This window comes from Cotesia typhae, unplaced genomic scaffold (genome assembly GCF_013202065.1).
Source record: "Cotesia typhae breed Kobodo isofemale line unplaced genomic scaffold, CoteBio_Ctyphae contig_30, whole genome shotgun sequence".
Classification (NCBI taxonomy): Eukaryota; Metazoa; Arthropoda; class Insecta; order Hymenoptera; family Braconidae; genus Cotesia; species Cotesia typhae.
In genome coordinates, this window is record NW_027423739.1 from 632,762 (window position 1) to 651,310 (window position 18,549).

General features: G+C 31.6%; 2 protein-coding genes across 4 annotated transcripts in view; one reads left to right on the top strand and one right to left on the bottom strand.

The window, feature by feature from the left end:
* The window catches only part of LOC141526038 (dynein axonemal light chain 1), a 29,115-nt gene extending 13,727 nt beyond the window's left edge, over nt 1-15,388 (top strand). The window contains exon 4 of one of the 3 annotated variants that reach the window (XR_012478955.1): nt 30-170. Coding sequence is in view for 2 of the 3 variants with exons in the window: in XM_074240769.1 (XP_074096870.1) it covers nt 30-179 (150 nt within the window). In the remaining variant the exon portion in view is untranslated. Of the gene's footprint in view, nt 1-29; nt 190-15,207 lie in introns of those variants that run through there. The other 2 variants (XM_074240770.1, XM_074240769.1) reach the window with 2 other exon arrangements.
* Nucleotides 15,389-15,737: 349 nt separating this feature from the next.
* On the bottom strand, nt 15,738-18,011 carry LOC141526029 (uncharacterized). Its single transcript, XM_074240750.1, has 4 exons — nt 17,951-18,011; nt 17,782-17,885; nt 16,954-17,208; nt 15,738-16,856 (listed from the first exon to the last, which is right to left on the bottom strand). The coding sequence occupies exons 1-4, from the start codon at nt 17,994-17,996 to the stop codon at nt 15,810-15,812; spliced, it is 1,452 nt and encodes a 483-aa protein (XP_074096851.1). The 5' UTR covers nt 17,997-18,011; the 3' UTR covers nt 15,738-15,809.
* Between the last annotated feature and the right edge of the window lie 538 nt (nt 18,012-18,549).

The following is an 18,549-nucleotide window of genomic DNA, read 5'->3' on the forward strand; positions in this document are numbered from 1 at the left end:
TTTATACCTGAATTTTTTTATATTTTCAGATGGATTCTTGGAGAATTGATGTTGCCAAGCGATTGCCAAGTTTGGAAAAGTTAGATGGTGAACCGTTAATCAGAACGGAGGATAGTTCTGTACAGCCAGGACAGGTGTTAGGAAAAGTAGAAACTTCAAATGTTGTAGAGAAGGAATAAATAAGGTTATCCAGGAACCATCGATTATTGTTGCTTAATTTCCCTTGCAGTTATGATAAAGAATAACTTTTAAGCTACTACACCGATCAATTGCAAAATCTAATCAGTTTTTTTTTTTACTACAAAAAAAACCTGGGCTCCTTTTCTTAAAAAGGTTGCTCCATCTTCTCGAGAACTAAACTGCTCGCCGATCCAACCATCCCGAGCGGATCCATCTTCTCCAGTAGCCGAACCGTCTTCAGCAGCCCAAATGACACCAACAACTGTGGTAGCGCCGACACCTTTCACGCCTTCTGACTACCCCTCACCAAACCCTTCCTTCTGCGTGCCAATAACATCTGGTAGACCTTGCTTTCCAACGTCGATAACAGAACCACTGTTATTGCTGAGGCCTATTATGGCCGCACCTCTTGCGCCACGACCAGTAGGTAGATTCTTTGTCCCGATTTTTTGTTCTGTTCCATCTAAAGGAGTCTGGAGACGTCTGGGACCTCCTGCTAACACTCCAGAAAACTCCCGCTAAACCTCCAGAAAACTCTCAATGAAGCAGTCCAGCCGGTAGAACATCAAGACCAGGCAGAAGGTTTGGAGACGGTTATGTCTCAGGTGTCTTCCCAGGAAAGGGATAAGTCAGAGACACCAAAACAAGTGGAACAACCGACATCTGACCCCAGAGAGACCAGTAAGTCTCCAATTAACCAGGATAAATCACCAGCTACCGCAGAAGGTTGGCAGGACGAAGCCGCTGCCTTGCCAGGACTACTCCCGTTTCCAGAAAATGCTATTCCGGAACCAATGGTTGATCAAAGGAAGGAAGCTTCTAGGTAGGAAGCGTTAATTAACCAGCTGAAGCGTAGGAAGAAGAAAAAGGGAAGGAAGAACCGAGGACCACGCTAACTTCAACCCGAGGATTATGAGTCAAACGTACGTTCACCGAAGTCACCCGATTCTGGCAATGGGGAAGTCCCCGTTTTCAATGACCGAGTACCTGGAGGACCAGAAGATGATGACTTGCTGGTGCTAGACGACGACGAAGGCTTCAAGGAAGATGTACCCAAACAATAAAAAGTTAACACCTTTACTCTGAACTAAAGTCTTATTTTTGGTCTATTCCCTGAAGCTGCGAACATCTGGGACCACCACGCCCTGGTAAAGGGGCAGGGGGGGATGTCACGGGGCTCCTCCATTACCCGTTGAAGGTCCTCGCCCTAGCCGCGGTTGATTATCAACAGATCACAAGGTGCTGTGGTCTAGGATGCTCGCGCAGTTAGAATAAAATTAACATAAGTTCCGGGGCCTAGAGTGTAAGCGTTCCGAAGGTGGGGATAATTTCACACCGAGCAAGAGTGAAGTTGTCGCACCGAAAGAAGACATTGTGAAGCCGGAACCCAACAAAACTGCCACGAAAATCTAAAAACACAAGGTAATTACCTCTGTTCCTTCGAATCTTTTGTGGAACCTTGTAAAGCGATAATTCAATATTAATAACATATATTTATTTAGCCAGCTTAAATATTTTGGATAATTGCTTTAATAGTACTGTGGTTATAGATTAGTAAACATCGCTAAAAATTTCCAAAACACAGCGCATACATCAAATTGAGCAGTTAGCTAGAGCAGTGGAGATTGTTGTAGTAGATATCGAAACCCAAAGACGTTTTGAAGAAAACAACGAAAGTCACCAGGAAATAACAACAATCTCAGGTACCGAAAATTAACCTCTGTATAAATTTTTGCGTTGCTGAAGGAAACACTAGGCACCAGCCAGTTTCCGTTTTCCAATCACTAGGTTAATTAATTGATTATCTGAATTTAATTAAGAACTAAATTTATGAGTCGAGGTTAAGAATAACTAAATTAAGATTTAAGTCTGACAGTGAATTCCCGAAATTCGAAATAATTTAAAATCAAAATTAAAAGAGGTTACCCTTGTGGAAATAAATCTCTAAAAAAACTCTTGAAAAGTCTTTATAACTCTGAATAAGACTTTTCAAAAGTCTTCACATCCCTAACTAAGTAAAGAAAAGACTTAATAAGTCTTCAAAACTCTGCAAAACTCTTAAAAAGTTAAATTTTTCCTGCAATTTCGGACTTTCTCAGAGAGTTATTAAGACTTGATAAGTCTATTATTAAGCCTATTTAATTAAAATTAAAAAATTATTTTTAATGTTATTATTTAATATATAAAACAAAATAATTGTTATTGAAATATATTTTATGAGCCTGACATGTTTATTTTTTTTGACATGTCAAAAATAGAGTACTACCTCAACGCTTTGCTTAGAAGGCGTGCAATATACCTCGATCATGAAAAGAAGTTCGAGGAGAATTATTTACTTGATAAAAGTGAATCGTTTTTTCTGTCCCTATTAAATTTTTGGAGTTTCAAAACCATTGTGAATTTTCACTGTATTGAAAATCATACGTTTAATTTACGTTTTTACCGTTTAAGAAATAAAATTTATTTTGGTTATGCTTTTAAAACATTATTTTTACATTTGCAACGTCCGAGATGTTGGAGTTACGTTTGTGACGCTCGAGACGTTGGAGTTACGTTTGAGACGCTCGAGACGTTGGAGTTACGCTTGAAACGCTCGAGAAGTTGGAATCACGCTTGATATTTCGACTCGGGTTTGTAGAGTTTTGAAGACTTATTAAGTCTTTCCTTTACTTAGTTAGGGATGTGAAGACTTTCGAAAAGTCTTATTCAGAGTTATAAAGACTCTTCAAGAGTTTTTTCAGAGAGTTATTTCCACAAGGGTAAATTCATAATTAAATTTACAAATTAAAATATTAAATAATTTAAGATAAAATTTATAAAATTAAAATGATTAGTCATAGTTAAAATTAAGTTAAATCAAGCCAATGATCAAAAGTGAAATAAAATCTGTCAAATCAATTTTAAAACAATTTAAAATTAAAATAAAAATCACGTAAAATATTATTAAAGTTAAAATACAATTAATCATTAAAATCAACTTCTAAAATAATTCTAAAAGTTAAAAGTAAAAATTATAAGTGAAATTAATCTTCGAAATTTAAAATAAATTACTAACTAGTAAATTAAAATTACAAAAGTAAAAATTATCATTAAATTAAAAATTGTTCAAGACTTCGATAAATAAGTTTTTTTCGAAATTCCAGTAAATAATTATCATAAAATTTTGACCTTGGAAAATTTGGCCAATCTAATAATTTGTGAGGAAATGAATTAATTTACACCAGTATTTATGTTTAATAATCTAGATAAATCTTTATTTGTCTTCTAAATAGCTAATAATTAATAATCTGTGATTAATAATATTATAATGATATAACGTATTCTGTAACGGAGATAATTAATATATAAAGGCACGTGGTAGCGTGTAGCACGACCAAGTGAACAAAAAAAAAAAACGCACACACACACAAAATATGGAATGTAGGGGAGAGGAGTCGTATGCGCCGTCAAGCGGCGCGCAGGTCGCCGCCAACTCACTAGTTATAATAATAATAATATAGATATATAATAATAATAAGCTTAAGCGGGCTTGGGTAAATCTTGACTTCTTAACATAATTCAGTCTCAAATCCACTCTGGAATACAAGATGGACGCAAAGCCGAATATTCAGGCTGATTAAATTCAAATAAAATTAAATTAATTAAAACTTTTTGGTTGCAAGAAAACGACTATCATATTTTAATAATAGGCAATCAGAATTTTTAATTAATTAATTATCGAAGTCATGTTTAGGAACCAGGAAAATTTTGAATTTGATTCCCGGGAAGGTACATTGTAAAGTGTGATAATTAAGAATTATTGTTAATTAGAATCAAGTGAGTTATTTAGATAAATTGTGTTATTAAAAGGTGTGTGCATGGAATTAATTTACATCATATACTCCTCGTTCACGGGCTGTCGAGGTTAGTATTAGCAGGTTGTCGACTAGTTTCATGGTATCCTTCTCTGTCCTAGTCGACTTGAGGTTCGTTAGTCCCGTAGTGAGGGTCCGGATGACAGCGAAAGGACTAAGGACGGTTTGAACCTTGGGCAGGGGTCCGGGCGACTACCCAAGGTCAAATCTAGAGTCTTAGAGCGTGAGGCTCCGGTGGACAGCGTGACTTAGTTAGAAACTGCAGGATAGAGGCTCCATATGAAGGTACTGTCAGGACTAAGAAAATTTTGATATTGTGTAAGAGTGTGTGTGAGACAATATTTGATTATACAAAAAGTTAGTGGAATAAATTTAAAATTTATGTTAAAATTAATTGGTATTAATTTAACGTTGAAAATTGGGCTTCGCGCAGCCGTTTTTTTTATATTTGAATATATAAATTTTTTTACTCGCTTTTTTATTAGCTTCACTTTTATGTTTGTATATTTGTAACCGACTTCTTTGGGCGCGATTTTGACGCACTTTAAACGGCCAGATTTCGTTCAAACTTTCTAGATTTATCGAGTACCGATGACAATACACTAATTTAATAAAATTATTCCATTTTTCAATTTGAAAAATAAGATTTTTGTTAATTTATATAATTTTTATCTATAGTCGATAAGGCAGAAATTTTAATTTTCCAACCATTATCTTTAGACGATTTATCTAATATTAACAAAGTGCATGCTGGTAAGTTACTTGCCAAATAATAGTTTAAAATTAAAAAAACAAGCTTGTAACAGGGTAAAATTACCCTTAATTGATAAGTCACCGGATATCGATAATTATTCGACATAGCACTGGCGCGTCTCGATCTTCGGGCCTAAAGGGAGAATAGGAGGGGGTGAGTTTGGGTTAAAATAGGTGAGCCGTGCAGTGGAAAAGGGAGAAGTAGTGTGACCGCCAGACTGAGTGCCACGGTAATCAAGAAGGACCGATCCCCGGAGTAGTGACGAGGCGAAGGAAGCCAACTACAACTAGGACTTCATCCTCAACGAGTGAGTTAGATCATCGTTTTGTTCGTCAAGGTATCAATTATTACTCTGTGGGAAAGAAGTGGACCGCGGTTTACCGAATGCCCAGTTACTTCTCCTATTTAATTATTATAGATCGTTTAATCGACGATTATTAATAAATTAATTGTGGAACATTTGCTAGCTTCGGATTTAGTGATTTTCATGGGGGTTTATACCCGAGGATCACTCAATCGACCTTGCGGGAAAATTTTAATAACTAAAAATTATCAATTAATTAATTAACATCCGAAAATTTCGTTAATTTTATTGTTGTAATTCTTATAACAATTAACTTAGTAAAATTGATTGATTTTTGTCATTGAAAAAAAATCGACAAATTTTTATTCGTGGAATTTTGGTCAAGCGTCAATTTTTGTGTCGCAGTAAATTCCAATACCCAAGGTCAAGCAAAACAGCTAGCGAATATTCTAGCAATTAAAATTTGAATATTTCGACTTGTGTCGAATTTTTTATAATTGCTGAAACGATCAGAAAATTATTGATAATATTTTATATTAAGAAAATTATTAAGAATATTTTATTAAGAATTAATTATTAAGAATATTTTATTCAGAATTATTTAACGAGAATATTTTATATTGTAAAATTATTTTATGTCGTGATAAATTTCGAAATTTTTGGGATTAAGTCCGTGGATTAATTAAATTAATTTTTATTCCAATTTGATAATTATCGGCGTGGACATTAAGTCTAAGGAATTAGTTAATTGAGTCAAAAATTGTCACAGTAAAAACTTAGTCAGCATTAGTTAATTAAACTTGTGTTAATAATTTTGAAGTGATTGTAAGATTTATATTGTGATTAATTTATTTAACAAAAGTTAATTCAAGGTATTAAGCCTCTCGTTCGAAATAATGACTTAAGAATTTTAAGCTGTTTTAATATTTTAATAGGATTGAAATTAACAATAGGAAATTGAGAATCAAAATAGTTAGTTAGAAATTGATTGTAAGTTGAAGGTTGTCGTTTTATTAATTTACTAATGATTGAATAATTTAATTTGAAATATTTAATTGAAATTAATTACATTCGATTTTATTAAAATAAAATTTATAAAGTAAAGTCAAGTCAGTAGTGTTAGTGTGAGACAAGTGTGGGTTATGTATGAGTTACAGAGTATCTAGGTCTATGTTTCGTCGCTGGGCTGTTACTGCTGTAGCTGGAGCGGGTTATGAGAGTGTGCTGCAGAACATCTAGGTCTATGTTTCGTCGTTGGGCTGTTACTCCTGTGAGCCGAGTCAACGAGCCCGGTATATGATTCGTCTCTGTGCGGGTGATTGTAGGTTTAGAAATCGAGTAGACGCCGAAAGGGGCCCGTCACGTGTAGACGCCGAAAGGGGCACGTGTTAGAAATCGACGGGTAGACACCGAAAAGGGGCTCGTCGAGAATAAGATATTGTTAAGTGTGGTTAGTGTGTGAGTGAATGAATTTTGTTAACTAATTTTAAGTCAACCACTGTTAAGTTTTTTTTTTATTGTTAATAAATATCGATCGATCTTATTAATTAATTATTTATTATTCAACAGCACCTTCCTCCACTCTCTCTACCCTAAGATTAAGTTTTCTCAGCTCTGGACCGGTTCCAGGAACCGTGATTAAAAATCTTGGTGGTGCCCTAATAATTATATTGTTGTTAGTTTTGTTTATTTATTTATAAAATTGATTAGGGGCCAACCTGAGCAGGTAAAACTGTTACAAGCTATTATAAATAAACCAAACTAAAAAGTAGAAAATAAATAATAGTTTAAAAAAACTAAAAAACACGCTTTTTATAGAAAATCGAAAATAAGTTTTAATAAAGTTAAATTAAGAATAGTGTTAAAAATTTTAATAAATGTAATTAATAATAGTGTAAATAAAAAAAATGTATTTTATTTCAAAAAAAGCGTGGGGTGCATGGGTCAATAGATATAAATATTCTATCGACAGATATGAGTAGAGTGATTATCATTTTTAGAATATCTTTAAAAGCACTTCACGCTTTTTTTAAAATAAAATACATTTTTTTTTTTATTTACACTATTATCAATTACATTTATTGAAATTTTTAACACTATTCTTAATTTAAATTTGTTAAAACTTATTTTCTATTTTTTTACTTAGGTTTTCTATAAAAAGCGTGTTTTTTAGTTTTTTTAAACTATTATTTATTTCTCTTGGGAGCTTTTGCTATATGAATAATGAACAACATCCCGTTGTAAAAGTTTATAAAAGTTTTTTCACTTGTATATTGTTGAAAAATCATTCCGAAGGCCAACTAGCCCAAATTAGGCACTCGGAAAAGCACGGACTGTGAAGAGAGCGCCTGCTCGGCAGACAAGCCATAGTTCCCTCTCCACCCGGAATAGACCAATCCCGTAGGCTCTCCCCCCCTATCAAGACTGTGAGCCGCATCTACAGTATATAAGGAGCAATGCAACAGTACCGAACATTCATACCACAACATATTATAATGAAAAAGAATACTTAAATATTTCATATTTTTATTATTTTTTCAAATAATTTCTAATTGGGTTTTTTCCTTGCTTTTTCCCACTCACATAACAAAATTACATAAACAAACAACAAATTATAATAAGAATTCTAAATCTTTTAAATTGTGTAAGCCTAAGGGCAAGGAACAAATATATATAAAAATTATTATATAGATATACAAGCTAAAATTGTACATATAAAAAAAACTTATATTAATAAAAATCTTTGAAACGTACCGAACATTCAGTTCTTAGTGACCAGTTACCAGTACAACCAGATCTTCTAAAACTTCAGCAAGCGTGCAAGGCTTGCACTACATAGTGTTTCTCAAGTAACAAGTGAGCAAGGTTGTTAATTGTCACCATTCTACGGACCATCTCAACTTCGCCAGTTCACCTTCAAATTGCGGATCATCTCAACTTCGCCAGTTTACCTTCAACCTACGGATCATCTCACCTTCGATTAAAGTCTTCAGTAAGCGTGCAAGACTTACCAACAAGGTTTCTAGCTCGGCAACAAGCCCGCAAGGCTAGCTCTGCGTTCACACTTAAACCACAGTTCTTCTCAGGACTTCTTTGACAAACGGTCTTTCTCAAGGCCAATTCTGAATCAGTTCTTCTCAGGACTTCTTTGACAAACGGTCTTTCTCAAGGCCACAAAACCTTCAAGCCACGTAAGAGCTCGATTAGAGTTTTGAGAGAAATCCAGTCAAGGTCATCTCGAGACGATCGCGACGTATATAATGATTTTTGAAAGTTATCAACAATACAAATAGCCGGCTAATGTTATAAAAAAATTTTTTTTTCCTAAATCTTTTTTTTTTTTTGGTTGTTTTTGTAGTAATATATTGTGTTTAGTAGCTTGGCTGAAAAATTTTTAACGTTAATTGCTCAAAAATTTGTTATAAACAAATCTTTTTATCAAAAAATTTTCTGTATTGTTTATAATTGTTTTTTTCATGAATCCACCATTTAAATTATTTATTAAGAAATCATTCTTTTTAAAATCATCATTTAAAATTCTTAATGTAATTATGAAAGAATTTTTTTTTTTATTTGAATTTTCATTGTCTAATAATAGTCTTGTTGAGAAGTGAGTTTCTTGCGAATAATCGATCCGAGCCTCTTAAAAATACAGCGATTGGTGCATTGGATTAAGAATTTAATTCTAAAAATAAGTTATTTTTTAATTTATCCTCCATTAAAAATTTTATTTGTTATTAACAAAGAACGAAGTGAAAAAAAGGAAGTCTCCATTTTGTAATTATAACTTCAAAAGCATTAAAGATACCTCAAATATGAAAAAAGATCCTAAAAGAGGAGAAAATTTCAGTAAAATAAGAGTTTACTCCCGGAGTTGTAGCTCCATTATTTATAATTTTTATTTAACGTTGAAAATTGGGCTCCGCGCAGCCGTTTCGGTGCCTAGGCGTTGCCGCTAAGCAAAGTATGCAACACAAAATAATTTTTTTTATAATATTCAATATTAACTTAAAAATCTGAATAAATCATAGTATTATCTAGATACTTGAAGGAATATAGCCCCGCTAAAAAAAAATTTTTAGCTTGATTTTTGTTTAAGTTATTCAATTGTTAATTAGCTAATTTTTCGTCGACTTAGTTTTCATAAAATCGCTTATAAAAGTTTAAAAAATGTGTCTATAAATTTTTTTTTTTTTTTTGGGAGCTCTTTTATTTTTTTTAATAAGTTTATTTAAAGTCGCTATGACATCCCTGGTTAAAAATATTGATTGAAAAGGATTGAAAATGATGAAATTAGAATACTTTTGAATAATTTCAATTCTTTTTCATGTATATTAACAGATTCGGTAGAATCTGGCGCCAAGTTCCGTTCAAAAATTCCGTTGTAAACGGAGCGCCAGACTACCGACTGTATTTACTGTAAGCATCACGTTTTTTAGAGGTTGCAAATTTATTTTTTAATCTACGGTCCTTTTTTTTCTTAAATTTGGATTATAACGGTAGTTCATACCTTATTTTCCTGATATTAATTGATTATATCTAATTATAACAATTAGGGCCAGTTTTTCAATCAATGATTTCGCTAAAAGTGATTTCAAAATTGCCAACTTAAGAAAATAAATCACTAATACTCTGAACTCGTATATTAAAATTATAAGAGTGTATATTCAAGTAGGTATGTTTACGAAAATAACATCAAAATAAGAAAAGGTTAAGAAACTTAAAAATTAATAAATAATTATTGAAAATTTTCTTTTTACACAAAATTGAGACACGAAAACACGGCGGTGTAAATTGCATTATTCCGTAAAGGATAAACTTGGTTTCCCAACAAATATATTATTTAATTGAAACAACTCAGCCTCTGCACAATGCAAAATGTAAAATGTTGTCACAAGATACATGTCTGGACACCACAGAACTTTTCCCCTTGAACCCACCCATAGGCACTGGCATAGTACAAAGGATTTGCTGCACTTTTACACCTTGCTCAGGTTGATTTCAATTGAAATGGAATTTTTTGTATGAATATTTTTAGTAGTATATTGTTATAATCATATATTTCTCTTAAGGATAGGAACCTAAAGGTAGTAGGAATTATATATGTCCCTTAAGGATAAGAGCCTTCATCTAGGAAGAGCAAGAGAAGCAGAATAGTTTGGTAGACTCGAGGCAGAAATCCTGGACTTGACGAGAGAACGAATTGACTACCATAACTACTTCTGCAAGCCCTACACAAATAAACCAGTACCTAAGAAGATAGGCCCAAAATTAAAAACACGAGAAAAAATTCTACAGTTTAACAATAAATATTAGTTATTATTGCAGTATATTGTTATATCCAGTCATTCATTACTGTACAGTGCTTAAATACATTATTTGATGATTTATTATTTACTTTAAATAAGTTTTTATTTTTAAAAAATACCAAGTTATTGTGCAAATAAAACAAACATTAAAATTATTCGCTGTAAGAATCAGCAGGGAAATATTCTCCTTCCTGGATTTTCTCAAATAATAAATGTTCTCTTTGAATTTTAATTTTAAGTAATTCCATCTCATATTGATGTTTTTCAATAGCTTGCTCTTTTAATATAGCTGCAAGCTCATCTTTTGGAGACATATGTTTTTCTTGAAGGACGTTATCATACGGTTTGACTGAAGTACTTTTATGTTTGTTGGCTTTTAATGGAGCACTTATTTTAGATTTTAAATTAGATGGATCGATTTTCGCCCAATCCCGAACTTGTTGGTTGCTCAGCAAATACTAATTAAGAAAAAAATGTTTAAAGCTTATATTTTTACTCATATCCTAACAGATAAACTAATTTAATTCAAGTTTGATCAAGTTAAAGGTATAAAGGTTATAAACTTTTACAAAAAAAGTATGTATTAAGTAATTCGTAATTTAAAATATTTAGAAATTTCTTTAAGGTCAATATGAAAGATATTATTACCTCAAAAACATCGTTTTCGGATCCCTCATCCTCCACATTAATGATATCCGCCACCGTGGATGAATCACCATCATTATCATACTTATTAATAAATTCTCGAACAGTTGCTTGATGTCCCTGATTAAAAATATTGATTGAAAAGTATTGGGAATCAGTCACCCTATGTGAACTGTATATCTATATATACATGAAAAAGAATTGAAATTATTCAAAAGTATTCTAATTTCATCATTTTCAATCCTTTTCAATCAATATTTTTAACCAGGGGTATGACACCCAAAACCGCATCCATCACCGGATCATTGTCAACACTTGTTTTCCCTCCTCCTGAAAAAAATTGGGATAATTTAAATACAAATTTTATTATTATATCAAGAAAATTAAAAGAAAAAGTATAATTTACCTGTTTTCATAGCTTCTGCTTTCAGAGTACTTGAATATTTCCTGGCTTTGGTTTTGATATTCCTCCAAAACACTATGATACTGTCAGAAGGTTTTGGTTCATAACTTTCTGCATATTTTTCGGCAATAATTTTCCAAGTTGAATTTTTTTTTTCGCGGAAACTTTGTAGCTTTATTCTCTAAAATTTCCTTGTATTCTGCAATTAATTTAATTAATAATAATTTTTGATCGTTGGACAAAATAGGTTGCCTAACAGTTTCTGAAGCTTTGTTTTTATTAATTTTATTCATTTTAAGATAACAATTATAAATATTAAAAGTATAATTTGTTATTAATTATTTATCTCAATCAATTTTTTTGTATTTTATTTCTTTTATCTTTATTTGGGTTGCTAGGCAATGGATCGTTGCTTGTTATTGTTTAAAACAAAAAAGAGGATATTCAACAGAATACTGTATTCTGCACAATCAAGTAATCGAACAAAAATGGATAAGTGTAATTTTCTATTTTTTTTTTTTTAATTTAAAATATATTATTACTTTAAACTATAATTATAAACAATTATTTTGTTTTTTAATAGTTACTCCTGAAATTGATTTTAAAATCCTCAACAAAAGATTCATTTCAAGCGAACATTTATTTGTCACCGATGATTGGGAAGATTTAAGTTATACCAGTCATTACGGATTATTGTGAGTTAATTTATAAATGAATTACTAAAATTATTAATTTTACCGGTTAATATTACGTAAAATCACTCCTAACTGCTGAAATTTTTTGTTTTGCAATTTTTTATTAGAAAAATTTCAAGTCAACTTGTTTTTTGCGGCCTCCTATACCTCTACAAGTAGTCGCTTTGAGAATTTGCACCTTATGCGAAGAATTTAACAGCTTAAAAGCTATATTTGATTTAAATGGAAATATACCGAATTGGCCCTATTGGGAAATGTTTTTTAATTATTGGACCGTAGTTCAAAATCGCGCCCAATGAAATAATAAAAAATGCATTAATTTATTAAATTAATTATTTACTTAAAAATGTTTGTTTAATGTTCTAATTTTGTTAAATTCTGATACTAAAAAATATAAACAATTTTAAATACTGTTATTAATAAAAACTTACTAGTGAATTTAATATTTTCATTTAATCTTCATCGTAAATATTTGCAGAAATATGTAATTGATCTTGCTGAGCTAACGTAGCACACTAATGGGTAAGTGAGTACTCGCCAAAATGAATTCTTGCTTCCAAATTACCTTCTTCAAATCTATCGATACAGACTCTGAAAAACAAATTATTTTGTTACTGTTGCAAATTTATTGTTCATTAGAAATAAATATTTTTACCTCTAGATTTTTTTCAATTATGATAGACAATGCAGTCATACGCTGTGCCCACGTCATGATACTTTTTTCTTCATTTTACAAAGCTTCGACTCACGTTTGCAAGTCTTCTTTGACCAACTTATCTTCGACAGTGGTTGGATTAGAATAACTCGTCTCAAATTTCTACAGTAGTATATAATAATTGATGTTATGAAATTTATTGGATTGAGTGTTAAACTTTAATTAAGTTTTATGCATATAAGCAAACTAAATGTTAGCATTTATAACAAATCAGCTATAGTTAACACAGTTAAAATACAAAAAAATAATAATTACCATTAACTTATGACCAGCAATAATAGTTATAAGTCCTTCCTCTAATTGTTCTACAGTACTTGCATCAATATTTTCATCACCACTGCAGTCAAGGCATGCTTAAATGTTCGGTTTGCAATCACTTATCACCTACAAACCATAAACAATTATACTCCACATTTAATATAATTTTAATAATTAAATAAATAAATATAATTGTTTACCTACAATACCACAGCACCAGGATCTATTCTATAATCAAAAATAGCAATAACGATGCCACGACCATCGTACTCTGGATATTTAATAAGAAATTAATTAATTCCAATTTCTTTTTCGGCACGAGGCCACACAACAAAATAACGCATAAAATTATACGGAGAAAAAGTAAAAAAATGGGATTGAAGGAGGACTCTTTTTAAATAATAATGATGATGTTGATGATCGGCCCCACAATCATAATAATGCTGCGCTCTATTTACTCTCACTCTTATAACTGTTTTATTACGTTAAATACTCTTTATATTTTACTTTAAATATTGTAATTTAAAGATAATCGTAATAGTCAAGTCAAGAGTTTTATTTGAAAACTTTATAGGCAATTTTATTCTTCGTGAGCAACAATCATCTATACATGATCGCGCTGATCTGTCAAATTTTTTCTCTCGTATCTGTTTACACGTATACGTGTGTCTTTTGTTCCTTGTCTTAGCATTCAATTTTGTGCAATTAAACTGAAATAAAAAAAAAAAGCATTAATTTGATTTTGAAGATACGATGTAATAAATTACTACTTACTTTTGAAAGTATCCATTCACTAATACATTTCTAATATTAGCATAACCAATTACAGGGTTTGCTACCTCAGGAATTTGGAGATATTCCTGAACAGAGACATTTCTAATTGGTAGTGGTTTTTCTTGTCGCGAAATATTATATAAAACTGCAGCAGCAATAATACAAGTTAATGTTTTTTCAATTTTTCTAAATCTTGTGCTTTGAATTATAGCAAATTTTCTCGACCAAACACCAAAGGTGCGTTCAATCGTGTTTCGGGTTCGGATTTGTGATTCGTTGTAAAGTTGCTCTGCCGGTCTTTGTGGATCTTGTAGTGGTGTCAATAAATAAGACAGATTTGGGTAGCCTGAGTCAGCAAGTAGTAATGCATTTCCAAACTGATTATTCTCAAAACGAATATGAATTCTTGAATTGTTAAATATAGTTGAATCGTGAGCTGAACCTGGCCATCTTGCAGCAATATCAATTATTTCTAGGCGTGCATTACATATTACTTGAACATTAATAGAAAAATGTCCTTTTCGATTTCGAAAAATTTCAGCATCATCACCACCGAATGATTCAACTTTTACATACTTGCAATCAATACAGCCTACGACCCTGATGAATCCGGCTGTTTGAAAAAACTCAACTTGGTTTTGCAGCATTTCAACTGGAGTTGAAGGGAAACGTATAAATTCATCACTTAGACTTGCAATCATTTCGAGAAGACTATCTATTATTTTGTGTGCACAACTTTTAGTTATTCCAAAAAAATCACCCACAGTAATTATAAAACTTCCAGTAGCACAAAATCGTAACAACAATAGTAATTGTGTCATTGGAGGAACTGCATCATTTCTTCATTAAAAACAACACTTTAAATTCATTTCTAAAAATGAAAAATAATACATCAAAATAGCTATACCTTTCTGTAAATAATTCAAAATGATGATTGAGACGATTGAACAACTGGAGTGTTGTATTTTTGTCGAAACAAAAACGATCCATAAACTGTTTATCGGTTAAAATGTTAAAATAATTTTGACCACCAGGGTCTAAAACCTGTATTGGTAATTGTTCCTCGATTGGATTGTTATTTTCATCCGGCTCAGAGTCATCATCAGATGAAAATATAAAGTTCAATGCAGCGTCCATTATTTTTATTTATCCTTACTTTTTATTAATAAAATACTGATGGCAGTTATTTATCAAAACAAATCTGAAGTTGTACACATTAAAATTAAATACGCACTTCAGAGTCTTTACTTGTGAACAATTTCATACCACTAGTAACTTTTATTTTTTTGTTGGTAACTTTGAAATCACTGTTTTAGCGCAATCATCGATTGAAAAACTGGCCCTTAATCTGCTCCACGAAGCCTAGATAGAAGGAGAACGATCGCAGTGTTAGGAATGTGTCTACAGATATGAAGCATGATCAGATGATTTATACTGCCGCTAGAGAGCGCAACGGTTAGACAATTCAGATTTTTAAATAAATGTATTACTGATTTAAATCGGAAATAATTGACAATTATATCTATTAATTAGATAATAATTTCTAAACTAATGGAAATAGAATGACAAATGATGATATCAGGAAATTAAATATTGAAAAGAATGACACTAAAAATATAAAAAAATCAACCTATTTACTCATGAAATAAAATGATAAATGATCAAAATGGAATTAATAAGATTTTTAATTCAGCAGTTAAGTTAAAAAATCATCTAAAAATTAAATTGATAATTAAAAGAAGCTGAAAAATGTATAATTGTAGATTACCTGATGAGCTGTAAGGATATAAATCGATTAATTAACGTAAAATAATAAAATAGTTGAATAATAGCGAAAAAATACGACTTATAAAATGATCTATATTTTATTTTTGAGATAAACATTAGAAAAATAATAAAATAACATAATATTGATTAATTACATTAACTTTGCAGTTTTACGATATTTTCTTGTTAATAACTTTCGTTGATTTAGGTTTTTGTTAAACAATTTAGCCAAAAAATTTCCCCGCATAGCTATAAAATAATTAATTATTTTCATTATCAACTGTTTAGAGTGATCGGGGCACCCAAGTGTAGGAAGAGACTTTCTTAACGATATTCTATCAAGAATTTGATGCATCGTATTGCACTTGATAGTTTTTGTGCCGACAATAGTTAGTACGTCTTCCTCAAGACTTTTAATAAGTAAAAATAGATTTTCGCTAGGGAAGATCAATCCACCGTCACTCATTAACTCAATAAATTTATCTCTACCACTTGCTGCTTTATTAGCCGATTGTAATGTCTCAATACACGTGAAACATTTTGTATAGCGACTGGTCTTTCTTACCATGTAGCCAGCAATGTACGCGACAATTTCATCACTCGATTTCACGACATCGTAATCATGATCATGATGAGGATCTTGAAACGCCACGGTGTATTCCTGATCTGGATGGTATTCATATTCGTCCTTATTATCATTGTTGTTGTTGTTATTGATATTATTGTCCTCGTCATCACTATCATCAACCAAGCTTTCAAACGGCTTTCGACTATGAACTTCGTGGATTTGGTCAGTTTGATCTTCATCATCATCATCTGTCGTATCAACAAGACTTTCGAATGGTCTACGATCAACATAAACTTGTCCAGTAAACATGGAATCATCTTCTAGGTGATTTTTAGATACATTTTCATCCTCACCAGTACCATTATCACTTCGTTCTTCAGAAATGTCACAAATACCCTCTTCTACAATATCATCAAGTTTTTTCAGCCATTCGTTTTTAGGAGTAGAAGCTAAAGCCAAGGAATCTTTTGTCTGCATCAAGGATTGCAATAGTTCCCCAGCAGTAACATTCGAACCTTTTGGTGGAGTCGCCAAAGAATAAGAACAAAGCAAACGATAAACTTGACCAAATAACATAACGTCTGGATGATCGTTACATCCGCAGGCACTTCGCATAATCCCAAAAAATTTCTGAAAATAAGAATTTAGTTAGTACATACCTCAACTAACGGCTAAGAAATAGTTCGAAAGAAAAAGAGAAAATAAATATTAAGTTCAAAGTCATTACCTCCAATGCATCTTGGGTAAGACGTATAGTCATTAGATAATCATAATTACATTCAGTGTGTAAAAATTCTACTAGTTCTAGAGTTGCTCCAAGCGAAATTTTTAACCCACTTAGTGTACTTGAAGTAATTGCGAAATCAAATTTCCCAGGTAGCTGGTCTTCATCTAAATGCTTTTTCAAATATTTATATTTTTCTTTTTCTTCAATTGACTTTTGTTCCCACTCTCGAAGGTATTGAATAAACTCAACGATAGCCTACCGAAAAGAAAGCTTGAGTAAATAAGAGTAAACGGTTTTGTTAAATCACAGAAAATAAATTAACGTATTTATATTCTTTTTTTTTTGTAATCAACGGTAAGTATGGAAAAAAAGGCAATAGATGGAAAAAAATGTCATTGATTCAACAAAAACAAACTCAACAAAAAAATATTGTATGAAGACCACACCCCTTCTACATTACAGTTAATACGATGAAAATGATACAACCAGATGCATTGTGCTAGAGACACGTTATAAAAAACAGGTAGGATGCTTACGTTAGTCAATACAACTATCAGAGGACCTGTTACTCAGTTCATCTAATTTGTTACGAATATGAATAAACATACATACAAATATTTTTGTTTTGACATTTAGAGAAATTTTATAAAAATACAACGCATACAAATCACACCTTTCCAATCGTAGTTTATGTTACATAAGTGATACAATCAAATGCACTATGTAATTGATGCGAAAAAAAAAGCAGGCAAAATATTCAGATCAGTTAATAGATTGATTATAAGACTTGTTATTCAAGTCTTTAGTATTTTTAATTGACTTACTTACTCTAGTCATGTTAATCATCAGTAATGGATTGAACTCTAATTTTATTATCACTTTGATTAGTGAAACATTGTTTGTGGACAGCCTGTCCAGGCTTTGATACGTCACTACAAAATATTTGAACAGAATAATATTTTTATATAAAATATGTAAGATACCTGTCTCATTTTACATGAAATATCTGGGCGTAAAGCATTCCGTGGAGTTCTTGAAGTCATGGCTGTTATAAGACGGTCAACTCTCTCCATAAAAACAATTGTGGATTTACAACCTTTTAATTCTGGACATTTCTCTTCAAAAGCTCCATAGCCACTCTTAATCGTTTTGAAAACAACTACAAGTAAACTTGTTACGCCAAAAACTAACTATCATGAGTATAAATTAATTTACCTCAATTGCCAAAAGTACATTCATTTTTTGGAATTGTTCAGGTTTTATGTGCCCGGGTGTCAATCTGTACGTTACAGATAAATTAGCCTTGAAACTATTTTCGTACTTTAAAAGAGCCTCCCAATGCTTCCGATAAACATAACCATCTGGAGTCTATAAATAGTGGTTAAGCAAGCTAATATCTAACAATTAAATTGACATCTAGTAATTTTCATCAAAAATTTACCCAAAATGATGGTGATTCCATGATTTTATTTCTGAAATTTTTAAGTAAATGAGAAAAATCTGAGATGAACCATAAACGCCGACTTGAATCATGTGGATGTTGACAGCTGAATTTATAATCTTCGATGCCAAATAACTTCCACGCGCCTCGATTCC

Bases quoted from the DNA above. Each gene is read 5' to 3' on its own strand.
- LOC141526029 (XM_074240750.1), bottom strand. From the start codon at position 17,996: ATGACTTCAAGAACTCCACGGAATGCTTTACGCCCAGATATTTCAT. The intron at 17,209-17,781 runs GTAAGTAAGTCA...TCTTTTCGGTAG, and splicing joins TGATGATTAACATGACTAGA to GCTATCGTTGAGTTTATTCA. The intron at 16,857-16,953 runs GTAATGACTTTG...TCTTATTTTCAG, and splicing joins TTACCCAAGATGCATTGGAG to AAATTTTTTGGGATTATGCG.